The 13,263-nt window shown below is 39.4% G+C and overlaps 1 protein-coding gene across 3 annotated transcripts in view; it reads left to right on the plus strand.

Moving 5' to 3' along the window:
* si:ch211-234p6.5 (pleckstrin homology domain-containing family A member 7) overlaps positions 1-12,675 on the plus strand; it is a 47,246-nt gene extending 34,571 nt beyond the window's left edge. For all 3 annotated transcript variants that reach the window (XM_061909347.1, XM_061909345.1, XM_061909346.1), the window contains exons 17-24: positions 1,536-1,640; positions 1,731-1,818; positions 1,889-1,944; positions 2,307-2,435; positions 4,858-5,103; positions 5,183-5,304; positions 8,054-8,136; positions 10,643-12,675. In XM_061909347.1, the coding sequence (XP_061765331.1) occupies positions 1,536-1,640; positions 1,731-1,818; positions 1,889-1,944; positions 2,307-2,435; positions 4,858-5,103; positions 5,183-5,304; positions 8,054-8,136; positions 10,643-11,475 (1,662 nt within the window). In that variant the 3' untranslated portion in view covers positions 11,476-12,675. The remainder of the gene's footprint in view (positions 1-1,535; positions 1,641-1,730; positions 1,819-1,888; positions 1,945-2,306; positions 2,436-4,857; positions 5,104-5,182; positions 5,305-8,053; positions 8,137-10,642) is intronic.
* Positions 12,676-13,263: the final 588 nt, after the last annotated feature.

Genomic DNA, 13,263 nt, shown 5'->3' on the forward strand with positions numbered 1-13,263 from the left:
TGATGTACAGCTTAAATTGTTCAACAGTCCAGAGTCTCCAGTATTTTAGGCTTCATATTGCGCCACAATTTTCAATGGGAGACAGGTCTGGACTAAAGACAGGCCAGTCTAGTACCCGCACTCTTTTACTATCAAGCCACGCTGTTATAACACGTGGGCTTGCATTGTCTTGCTGAAATAAGCAGGGGCGTCCATGATAACTTTGCTTGGATGGCAACTTATGTTGCTCCAAAAAAATGTATGTACCTTTCAGCATTAATGAGGCCTTCACATATGTGTAAGTTACCCGTGCCTTGGGCACTAAAGAACTGAAGGACATAATGTCATGCCTTCTTGAGTTTCCAATAACTTCTATAAATCTTATTTTTTTGGTGATAAAGTGATTGAAGCACGTACTTGTTGGTCACAAAAAACATTCATGAAGTTTGGTTCTTTTATGAATTTATTATGGATCTACTGAAAATGTGACCACATCTGCTGGGTCACAAGTATACATACAGCAATGTTAATATTTGGTTACATGTGCCTTGCAAGTTTCACTGCTATAAGGCGCTTTTGGTAGCCATCCACAAGCTTCTGGTTTAATTTTTGACCACGTCTCTTGACAAAATTGGTGCAGTTCAGCTAAATGTGTTGGTTTTCTCACATGGACTTGTTTCTTCAGCATTGTCCACACGTTTAAGTCAGTACTTTGGGAAGGCCATTCTAAAACCTTAATTCTAGCATGATTTAGCCATTCCTTTACCACTTTTGACGTGTGTTTGGGGGTCATTGTCCTGTTGGAACACCCAACTGCGCCCAAGACCCAACCTCTGGGCTGATGATTTTAGGTTGTCCTAAAGAATCTGGAGGTAATCCTCCTTTTTCAGTGTCCCATTTACTCTCTGTAAAATATCAGTTCCATTGGCAGCAAAACAGGCCCAGAGCATAATACTACCACCACCATGCTTGACTGTAGGTATGGTGTTCCTGGGGTTAAAGGCCTCACCTTTTCTCCTCCAAACATATTGCTGGGTATAGTGGCCAAACAGCTCAATTTTTGTTTCATCTGACATCACATGGAGAAAGATAAAACCTTCTGGAGGAAAGTTCTGCAGTTACATGTCAGAAAACCAACAAATTTAACAGAAATGCACCAATTTTGTCAAGAGTGGTCAAAAATTCAACCAGAAGCTTGCCAGAAGCTTGTGGATGGCTACCAAAAGTGCCTTATTGCAGTGAAACTTGCAGAGGGACATGTAACCAAATATTAACATTTTCAGTAGAACCATAATAAATTCATAAAATAACAAAACTTCATGGATGCTTTTTGTGACCAACAAGTATGTGCATCAATTACTCTATCAGAAAAAAAATAAGTGCTGTGAAAATTGTTGGAAACTCAAGACAGCCATGACATTAGGGCCTTCACAAGTATGCGTAAAATTTTTGACCACGACTGTACATAGAGATAGTTAAAAAATAAAAGCATGGAGTTAATCCATGTTTGGTCAATAGTGTGCTTTACCAGCATCATCATGTCTTCATCCCTGTAGAATGTGGAAGAAGAACCACCTCGCCGCCCCCCTTTACCACAGGACCTGCAGCAACGCATCCAGAGCAGGAACCAGGACCAAGGCTGGACAGAGTCACCATATGAGGTGGATATAAAAAAAACAATATATGCACAACACAACATTAAAAAAAAAAAAAGGTCAGATACTTTGTTTGATGCTTTCATTGTCTTTTAGGGGATCTACTTGCTCGCTGATCACATGAAAAGAAGAGGCAAAAGCCAACCTGACCTCCTTAATGCAAAAGCACACAAGGATGCATCTGGTTGGTCTAGATTGAAACTATGGAATGGTTCAGAACATTACTTTGATATTGTCTCCATTTTATTTTTTAGCATCTCAGTCGAGTGCTAAATGGATCACAGCAGACACAACAGCCCAGTCAACCAAGGTTGGATTCCTCATGATTTTTCCTCTGCTTTGTTGTACAATAGCACACACATCCAAATATAGAAGCAGCCCAAAGCTGATTTTACCTCTTTGCCATCGCAGCCAAATGGCAATTTTTCGGATTCTCTCATCTTCTCTGCAATTAGGGCATGCTGCATTACCAGTATTGGCCAACAGGGGGAAGCAGACTACTATGCCTCAGTGGCAATTGCCCCTCACCCCCATCTGGCACCTAAAACATTTTTTCCCCACATGCATGCATGCATGCACTCATGCACCACACGCATAACAAACAAGCGTGCAATATGCTCACGTGAATGTCGACACAGACAAAACATTCTAAGTCGTCCATATCGCCCTCAGAAGATGAAGATGAGTGAGGAGGAGCAGATGGAGAGGATGAGGAGGAACCAGGAGAGGATGACTAATAGGAAGAAACCTCCTATACCATCAGCAGCTGCAAAGGGTCAAAGTTTGGAAACAGAAGAGGAGGTTTGCAGGCTGATCAACACAAATCATATCATGTTTTGTATGGTACACTTTCTATAGAGCAGTGATTCTCAAACTGTGGTGAGCGTACCACTAGTGTTACGCTGGCTCTATCGAGTAGTACTCCAAATAATCACTTGATTAAAGTAGCATTGTTTTTTTAAAATATTCAAACACAGTGTTACTGTTCAAACTGTGTGTAATGTTACAGCGGCCAGATATATTAAACATAGAAAACCCAAAACCAGTGAAGTTGGTACGTTGTGTAAATGGTAAATAAAAACAGAATTCAAGAATTTGCCAATCCTTTTCAACTTATATTCAATTGAATAGACTGCAAAGACAAGATATTTCATTTTTGAACTGAGAAACTGATTTTTTTTGTTTTGCAAAAAATCATTAAGTTAGAACTTAATGGCAGAAAACACATTACAAAAAAGTTGGCACAGGGGCATTCTTTACCACTGCGTTACATGGCCTTTCCTTTTAACACTCAGTAATCGTTTAGGAATGGAGGAAACCAATTTTGGAAGCTTTTCAGGTGGAATTCTTTCCCATTCTCGCTTAATGTACAGCTTAAGTTGTTCAACAGTCCATGGTTGCCCTTGTCGTATTTTATGCTTCATAATGCGCCACACATTTTTAATGGGAGAAAGGTCTGGACTACAGGCAGGCCAGTCCGCACTCTTTTACTATGAAGCCACACAGTTAAATGATAAATGGGTTGTACTTGTATAGCGCTTTTCTACCTTCAAGGTACTCAAAGCGCTTTGACACTACTTCCACATTCACCCATTCACACACACATTCACACACTGATGGAGTGAGCTGCCATGCAAGGCGCTAACCAGCACCCATCAGGAGCAAGTGTGAAGTGTCTTGCTCAGGACACAAAGGACGTGACGAGGTTGATACTAGGTGGGGAGTGAACCAGGGACCCTCGGGTTGCGCACGGCCACTCTTCCGCCGCGCCGTCCCCACGTGGCCTTGCATTATCTTGTTGGAATAAGCAGGAGCGTCCATGACAACGTTGCTTGGATGGCAACATATGTTGCTCCAAAACCTGTATGTACCTTTCTGCATTAATGGTGCCTTCACAGATGTGTAAGTTACCCATGCCTTGGGCAATAATACACCCCCATACCATCACAGATGCTGGCTTTTGAACTTTGCGCCTATCAATAACAACAATCCGGAAGGTTATTTTCCTCTTTGGTCCAGAGGACACGACGTCCACAGTTTCCAAACACAATTTGAAATGTGAACTCGTCAGACCACAGACCACTTTTCCACTTTGCATCAGTCCATCTTAGGTGAGCTCAGGCCAAACAAAGTTGGTAGCGTTTCTGGGTGTTGTTGATAAATGGCTTTCACGTTGCAAAGAAGTGTTTTAACTTGCACTTACAGATGTAGCGACTAACTGTAGTTACTGACAGTGGTTTTCTGAAGTGTTTCTGAGCCTAAGTGGTGATATCCTTTACACACTGATGTCGCTTTTTGATGCAGTACCGCCTGAGTGATCAAGGGTCCGTAATATAATCGCTTACGTGCAGTGATTTCTCCAGATTCTCTGAACCTTTTGAATATATCCGTCAGTGTGTGAATGTGTGTGTGAATTGGCGAATGTGGAAATACTGTCAAAGTGCTTTGCGCTCCTTAAAAAGGGATAGAAAAGCGCTATACAAGTACAAACCATTTACCGTATTACGGACTGTAGATGGTGAAATCCCAATAGCAAAAGCTCGTTGAGAAATGTTGTACTTAAACTGTTCGACAATTTTCTCACGCATCTGTTCACAAAGTGGTGACCCTCGCCCCATCCCTGTTTGTGAATGACTGAGCATTTCATGGAAGCTGCTTTTATACCCAAATCATGGCACCCACCTGTTCCCAATTAGCATGTTCACCTGTGGGATGTTCTAAATAAGTGTTTGATGAGCACCCTCAACTTTCTCAGTATTTTTTGCCACTTGTGCCAGCTTTTTTGAAACATGTTGAAGGCATCAAATTCCAAACAAGCTAATAGTTGCAAAAAATTAAGTTTTCCAGTTCAATCGTTAAGTATCTTGTCTTTGCAGTCTGATCAGTTGAATATAGGTTGAAAAGGATTTGCAAATCATTGCATTCTGTTTTTTTTTTTTAATTTACACAATGTACCAACTTCACTGGTTTTGGATTTTGTACTTGTTGAATAAAACCTCTGCCTTGGTTCAATGAATACTTAAGGGTATTACTCTGTTGTATTTTAATTTTGGTCATATTAGTGGTACTTGGAGAGCCAAGTGTTTCCTGAGGTGCTACTTGGTGAAAACGGTTTGAAAACCACTGATCTAGAGAATTGTGTAATAGTGTGAGGTCTTCCTAAAATGATGGATAGCGGAAGCACCTTAAAGTACCTAATGGAGTGAAAATGTATTTTCCTCAGGCCCCTTTTCCTTTAAGGGTGACACGAGTCGTCACCGCCGTGCTGCCGTCCTCCCTTGTGGCTCGGCGGGTTTCCGTGGAGGATCCCCCGCCCGAGCTCCACACCCCGCTGCCTGAGCAGGTCTCACCTGAAGTCCAGGGCCAAAAACACAAACCATCTGTCAGGCGTCTTGTGATGGAGCCTGCTGCTTCTAAAGAGGCGTCAAGGATCCACGGTTGTGACAAAAGTACTAGCACTGAAATCAAGGTTAGGAAAAATAACATCAGATGTGCATGCTTAACTATTTGACTAGCATGCTCTTTCTATCGGTAAATTGCTCGAGCAGGCGGACGAACGGACCTCTGTCCTGCTGACATCTGACATTGAACCGGATCCCTGTATGAGCCCCGAGCAGCGCGAGGCCAAACTCAGGCGTGTGGAACGAATACGGCAGCGAGTCATGCAAAGGTAACTTATCAACTCACACAAGTGACTGCACCCAGTTGCATGAGTGCTGTCGGCATCAGGGAGTTGCGGTTCAAAGGGAGAAACATGAATTCCGACAAACTCGACAGCCATTCATGCAGTGCTAGACAACAATGTTGCTCACACTAAATATTCACACGTAAGACACCGTTCATACAGCATGACATGTACACACTATAGTTGCCAGCTACAAAGTATTTAGATCAGTGTTTTTCAACCTTTTTTGAGCCAAGGCATATTTTTATCATTGAAAAAATACGGAGGCACACCACCAGCAGAAATCCTTAAAAAACGAAACTCAGTTGACAGTAAATAGTTTTTGTTGGATATGACTTCAAACCATAACCAAGCATGCATCAATATAGCTCTTGTCTCAAAGTAGGTGTACTATCACCACCTGTCACATCACGCCCTGACTTATTTTGAGTGTTTTCTTATCCTGTGCTCCTATTTTGGTGGCTTTTTCTCTTTTTTTCCTGTAACAGTTTCATGTCTTCCTTTGAGAGATATTTCCTGCATTTACTTTGCTTTAGCAATCAAGAATATTTAAGTTATTTTTATCCTTCTTTGTGGGGACATTGTTGATCGTCATGTCATGGTCGGATGTACATTGTGGACGCCGTTTTTGCTCCACACGCTGTAAGTCTTCGCTGTCGTCCAGCATTCTGTTTTGTTTACTTTGTAGCCAGTTCAGTTTTAGTTTCGTTCTGCATAGCCATCCCTAAGCTTCAATTACTTTTCTTAGGGGCACTCACCTTTGGTTTATTATTGGCTTAAGCATTAGACACCTTTTTACCTGCACACTACCTCCCGCTGTTTACGACATCTACAAAGCAATTAGCTACCGGCTGACACCTACTGATTTGTAAGAGTATTACATGGTTACTCTGCAGAGCTAACAACAACAACACATTATTTGCAGACTATAAAAAATGGTTTGCAAAAACTATTTTTAAGACACTTAGGTGAAATTAGATCATCTCCCACAGCACACCAGAGTGAACAGTGGTTGAAAAATATTGATTTAGACAGTAACAGCTGTGCTAGACATGTTTTTGTGCCAGTAGTATTCTGTTCCGAAAAATCCGACAAAGACCGAATGGCAACTTTTCCAATAAGAAATAATGTAATCCTTAGTAATCCGTTCCAGAGACACCCAAAAACACAAAGCACATTTTAAAGACAATAATTGCGGTTTTACATACATGAAACAATGTGAAACAGGTCACATTTAACATCAATTTTACCTTTGAGGACTCTTGTTGGCAAGGACGATGAGGAGCAGACAGGGAGAAGGGGAGGGAAGAGGCAAGCGGACGCCACCTTGTGTAACAGAATTAAATAAATGAATACATATTTAAATAATGAGTTAAGTGTGTCATTAATTACATTACAATCGGAAACCAAAATACGGTATTTAAATGTGCCATCAATTTATCAATTAAATACACAGTGAAATAATTACGTAAATGTGTCAATAATTAAAAAAAAAAATCAATCAATGAATGTTATTAAATGTGTCATTAGTTCATTCAAATACCATTTAATTTAGTGTAAAAACATTTATAATTATTTCCCTATTATTTACTTCATAAATACCCATATGAGTTAATTACTGACACATCAAATAAATTTTTCAAAGATGTATTTATTTTTTTATTCTGTCCCATTGTATAGGCCATAGCTGACACACAGGTTTGTGAAATAAGTAAATACATTCTCACATTATGAAATAGTTATCTAAATGCTTAAATGATTAATGAAATCAAAAATGAATGAAATATGAAATTATTAATAATTTAAATTAATATGTATGTTTACATTAGACACGTTTAATAACCTGTTTATGTATTTGATTCCAATTATAATGGATTAAAAAAAACATTGAAAAAGTAGTTTAAAATGTTCTTTATTAAGTTAATGCTGTCCCATTATATTATATCTTTGGCCACTTCTTGGATTATCAAATGTGTTACTATTAAAATACAAAATACGAGTCATTTTAATATAAAAACATATATAACCTTTTTTTTTAACTCAATCATTCAATTTTCATTTGACTTAATTGAAATATTTAGGTAATTATTAAAATATGTATTTATTGTATTCGATCCTGTTTGATCCACCATAATGGACACACAATTAATTGTAAATATATTTATAATTATTAAATCATGAAATAATTATTCAAAACATAATTAAATGATTAAATTAAATATTTAAATGATTAATTCATTAAATGTACTTTTACATTGAATAAATTACTGAGATTTAATCAAATATATGTATTTAATTCCAATCATAATTAATTAATGACACATTTAAGTAATGATCTAAATATGTATTTATTTATTTGTTTTTGTTTTTTACTTTCAATACCGTTGGCCCTGACTTGACTTATTTTGAAGTCATAACCAATAAAAGATGCTAATAATAAAACATTGAAAACGCAGAGACTTGAGTCACCAACGAGTAGGATTCGTTGCCACAATAACAGACGGCATTTGAAAACTGAGCCAAAATTTTGGCTAAAAATGGTCATTAAAACCAAATCATATGAAAAGTTGGGCGTACAAAAACAAGGAACCACTTTATGATAAATATATACTGATATATGCAAGTTAACTACTCTAAAGTACAGCATGTACAAGTTTCATTTAGATTGTATTGTCCCTTGATTCTACATAAAATGGTTGCTGAAATTTTAAAATGTGTTAATGTAATCCATCAGTGCACTCAGAGAAAGTGCCACATCACCAATCAAAGGAGAGGGGCTTCTTCATGACACACCTGGAACGCAAAGAGCCACATCAGGTATTCATTTTGTTTTGTTACCATATTGACTTACACTATTATTAGCTTTACATAGGGTTTAAAGATTTATACATGCAAACCAACGACTCCTCTCCAAGTGAGTAAGAGCTTTTCTAATTGTCACTCACAATGCAACAAGAACCACAAAGGACAACAAAGTTTGGGCAGGTTAGCACACATCAGAAGAGGCTAATGTCAGGTTGATATGTCATCAAACAACCGTCTCGCCGCTACTAGTGATGCTATCGTAGAAATAGTCCATTCAGACATACTGAATTTGTAATGCAGAGGTTAGTACATTGCAGTCTTCTTGCTATTTTACTGAAATTAGAATATATACAGTCATGGTCAAAAGATTACATACTCTTATGAAGGACATAATGTCTTGACATAATGGCTGTCTTGACATTATCTGTGGTCAGATAAAACTAAAATTGAGCTGTTTGGCCACAATACCCAGCAATACGTTTGGAGGAGAAAAGAAGAGGCTTTTAATCCCAGGAACACCATACCTACTAGAGATGCGCGGATAGGCAATTATATCATCCGCAACACCAAAGTCGTCATCCACCCGAACCAACATTTTATCAGGACCGTACCCGCCTGCCAACAGCCCGCTGAAATACATCAGAGGTCGGCCGCCTTTACAACTCACAGAGCTATTTAGACCTGTTTCACAGAGTAATGAAGCCAATTGGAGCCGCTAACGTTCTTGCGCCTTTCCAATAGCGTTCATCCTGATGACAAGAATATGGGCGTGCTGTGAAGCCATTGCCTTAGACACCTTCAACAACATGTACGAACCAATTGTTGGTCCGGCAACATGTTGTGTGCAGTATCCGCAATTACACGTACAAGATTGAAAGGCATACTGGGTGATACAGAGTACACTGATGGTTGTGATATAAACAACTTTAACACTTACTAATATGCGCCATGCTGTGAAGACACACAATACAAGATTGACAAACACATTTCGGGAGAACATCCTCACAGTAACACAACATAAACGCAACACAACAAATACCCAGAATCCTTTGTATTCCGTGACAATTCCTGAATATATTTTCCACCCCCGTGCCCCCAACCACACCCACTTTACCAACGCACGGGGGGGCAGGTGGCGGGGTTTTCTGCTAGCGGGGTGTATAAAATAGTCAGGAGTGTCATGAATACAAAGGATTCTGGGTATTTGTTGTGTTGCGTTTATGTTGTGTTACTGTGAGGATGTTCTCCCGAAATGTGTTTGTCGTTCTTAATTGGTGTGGCTTCACAGCATGGCGCATATTACTAGGAGTGTTAAAATTGTTTATATCACAACCATTAGTGTACTCTGTGTCACCCAGTATGCTTTGCAGTCGTGTGCGTGTTGCCGCGGAAGCCACGGACAACATGATGCTGGACTGACAAGCAGATCGTAAATGCTGTAGAAGGCTACAAAGCCAATGGCTTCCTAGCACGCCCTAATACTTATTATCTGGGTGACTGCCGGCACTCATTCAAGAGAATAATAGCATCTCCTACTGTCTTCTTCGCTTTATGACACAAGTCTTAAATGGCTCTTTGAATGGCAAAGGATACCGATCCCAGAACCATGTATATCAAATATTTCCGGATGGTTCAACCGCCACCCGCCCGAATCTAATTAAAATCTATTTTTTCGTCATGTCAACCGCCCGCCCCGCGGTTTATCCGCGGATGAGACTGCAAACCGCGCATCTCTAATACCTACCGTCAAGCATGGTGGTGGTAGTATCATGCTTTGAGCCTGTTTTGCTGCCAATGGACCTGATGCTTTACAAAGAGTAAATAGGACAATGGAAAAGGAGGATTGCCTCCAAATTCTTCGGACAACCTAAAATCATCAGCCCGGATGTTGGCAAGTCTTGGGCGCAGTTGGGTGTTCCAACAGGACAATGACCCCAAACACACATCAAAAGTGGTTAAGGAATGGCTAAATCAGGTTAGAATTTAAGTTTTACAAAGACCTTCCCAAAGTCCTGACTTAAACCCCATTGAGAACATGTGGACAATGCTGAAAAAACAAGTCCATGTCAGAAAACCAACAAATTTAGCTGACCTGCATTATTTTTGTCAAGAGGATGGTCAAAAAAAATCAAACAGAAACTTGCCAGAAGCTTGTGGATAGCTACCAAAAGCGCCTTATTGCAGTGAAACTTGCCAAGGGACATGTAACCAGCATATTTGGTCACATTTTCAGTAGAGCCATAATAAATTCACAAAAGAACCAAACTTTTTTTTTTGTTACAAACTAGTATGTGCTCCAATCACTCCATCACAAAAAATAACAGTTATACAAATTATTGGAAACTCAAGACAGCCATGACATTATGTTCTTTACAAGTGTATGTACACTTTTGACCACGACTGTATATTTTAAAACATTTTGTAAAGGATGCATCATCCTATATTCGTGTCCATACAGTAGTTATAATTGTTATTGTTATAGTGCATTCATTGTCTGTACAAACTTCCTGTGTTTTAGATCATGACACTAACTGCCATTCAAAGACCTTCAGAAGTTCCCTGAGCTATGTGTCTGCAGAACTGACATCTGAAGATAAAGATAAACAACATCCATTAAAGCCGGGGCGTAAAACACAGCACAAAAGTTACACGCACACCAAAACTAAACGGCCACCATCGCCACATCACATCTCGTCCATGACGGTCTACCAGAAAGATGGAAACAAAGGCTTTGTGGGCTACCAGGAAGGTGAGAAGCAGGAGAAGAATGATGATGAAGAAGGGAGTATTTTATCATCTGATCTAAGATCCAAGTGGTTCCTCTCTACCAACCACCACCATGAATTCCTACCTTTGCACATTCAAGACGTCTGTTGTGAGGAGATCCCAGGCAAAGAGGACCAACCTGTTTGTCGTGATGATGGCAACGTGATGTCCTCCACGGTCAGTCAGAGCTTAGAGAAAATGAAAGAAAACCACTCGCTATTCTATAAGATCGCTTGCGACATCAGCATCTCGGACACGGACATCACCAGGAACGAATCCGGCACGTCCCCTCAGTTGGAAGACCAAGAGGAGCTGGTCATAACGGAATGTGAAGTTGGAAGAAGGTCTGACCAGGAGAGCAAGGACTGCGGCCAAGGGATGCCAGATGCAAACCATCACTCAAACGGCCACAACATAAATGATGCGCTCAAGCTGAGCATTAAAGAAAGCAAACCTCCTGATCAAGTCTTGGAATGTGACCAAGAGGAGAACGGTGGGACCAAAGTGCCACGCAAGAACAAGGGTGTCAATCGAAGAGCCACCTTCCAAAATGCAAAGGTCACCGTTTTAAGGACCAGTTTGTAGAGAACAACTTTAAATCAGAAGACTTAAAATGCTAAAGTAGTGTATCAATTCAGCTTTCAACCCACATGGCAATGACATTATGACTGCACTGCAACCATATTTTTTGGGAACAGGTTCCTTTTTGCTAACAATGATGTGACGTCGTCCCCATGTGACTAACAACGAGACAACTCTGTGCGCAACAACTCGCATAACCAATTCTACTACGACTTCAAAGAGACTCTGATTTCTTGTGTGTGTTCGCCAACATCTTTCTGTATTGACGTGTAGCGCAGGACGACGGACTTTATAGGCTTTTATTTTCCTTCTTCTATAGTACGTGTCCGGTGCCACTGTGTGTTTACAACACCACACTTAGGTGTGGCATTACATTGTTTTCTCCCGTCTGGACGGGAGCAATACTTGAGTATCGGACACATATATAAACGAGTGCTGTCAAATGATTAATTCATCAGATTAATCACACTTTTGAATTTGTATTAATCACAGGTTATTACTCGCTTGCATTTTTAAAGATTTGCCTTAAAGCAGTGGTTCTCAACCTGTGAACATTTTTTTAATTCAAGTACCCCCTAATCAGAACAAAGCATTTTTGGTTGAAAAAAAGAGATAAAGAAGTAAAAAACAGCACTATGTCATCAGTTTCTGATTTATTAAATTGTATAACAGTGCAAAATATTGCTAATTTGAAGTGGTCTTTCTTGAACTATTTGGGAAAAAAAGATATAAAAATAACTAATAACTTGTTGAAAAATAAACAAGTGATTCAATTATAAATAAAGATTTCTACACATAGAAGTAATCATCAACTTAAAGTGCCCTCTTTGGGGATTGTAATAGAGATCCATCTGGATTCATGAACTTAATTCTAAACATTGCTTCACAAAAAGAGAAATATTTAACATCAATATTTATCTGTCAACCCTGAATATTGCATTGTTGCATTTCTTTTCACAGTTTATGAACTTACATTAATATTTTGTTGAAGTATTATTCAATAAATGTATTTATGAAGGATTTTTGAATTGTTGCTATTTTTGGAAAAATCTCACGTACTCCTTGGCATACTTCTGGTACCCCCAGGGGTAAGCGTACCCCCATTTGAGAACCACTGCCTTAAAGGACCTAAGTATTTGGGCGCAAATGCAATTTTATTGTCAAAATGTTAAGCAGGAAAACAATTAAAATGTGTTACTTGAATGCATCTCACTTATTTTCCTAAAATGTAACAGTTTTATCTAAGAAGGGTACATTTTGAAGTGAAATTTGCCAGTGACCAGTCGCTTTTTCTCTTTTTTTGGTATTTTCCTGCAGCAGTTTCATGTCTTCCTTTGAGCAATATTTCCCGCATTTACTTTGTTTTAGCAAACAAGAATATTTCAGTTGTTTTCTTCCGTCTTTGTGAGGACATTGTTGAATGTCATGTTCGGATGCACTTTGTGGACGCCGTCTTTGCTCCACAATAAGTCTTTGCTGTCGTCCAGCATTCTGTTTTTGTTTACTTTGTAGCCCCTTCAGTTTTTGCTTCTTTCTGCATAGCCTTCCCTAAGCTTCAATGCCTTTTCTTAGGGGCACTCACCTTTTGTTTATTTTTGGTTTAAACATTAGACACCTTTTTACCTAGGCGCTGCCTCCCGCTGTTTCCGAGATCTACGAAGCAATTAGCTACCTGCTGCCACCTACTGATATGGAAGAGTTTTACATGGTTACTCTGCCGAGCTCCAGACAGCACAGACACTCAACAACAACACATAATTTGCAGACTCCAATTACTGGTTTGCAAAAAAA

Source organism: Nerophis ophidion, linkage group LG08, assembly GCF_033978795.1.
Source record: "Nerophis ophidion isolate RoL-2023_Sa linkage group LG08, RoL_Noph_v1.0, whole genome shotgun sequence".
Lineage (NCBI taxonomy): Eukaryota > Metazoa > Chordata > Actinopteri > Syngnathiformes > Syngnathidae > Nerophis > Nerophis ophidion.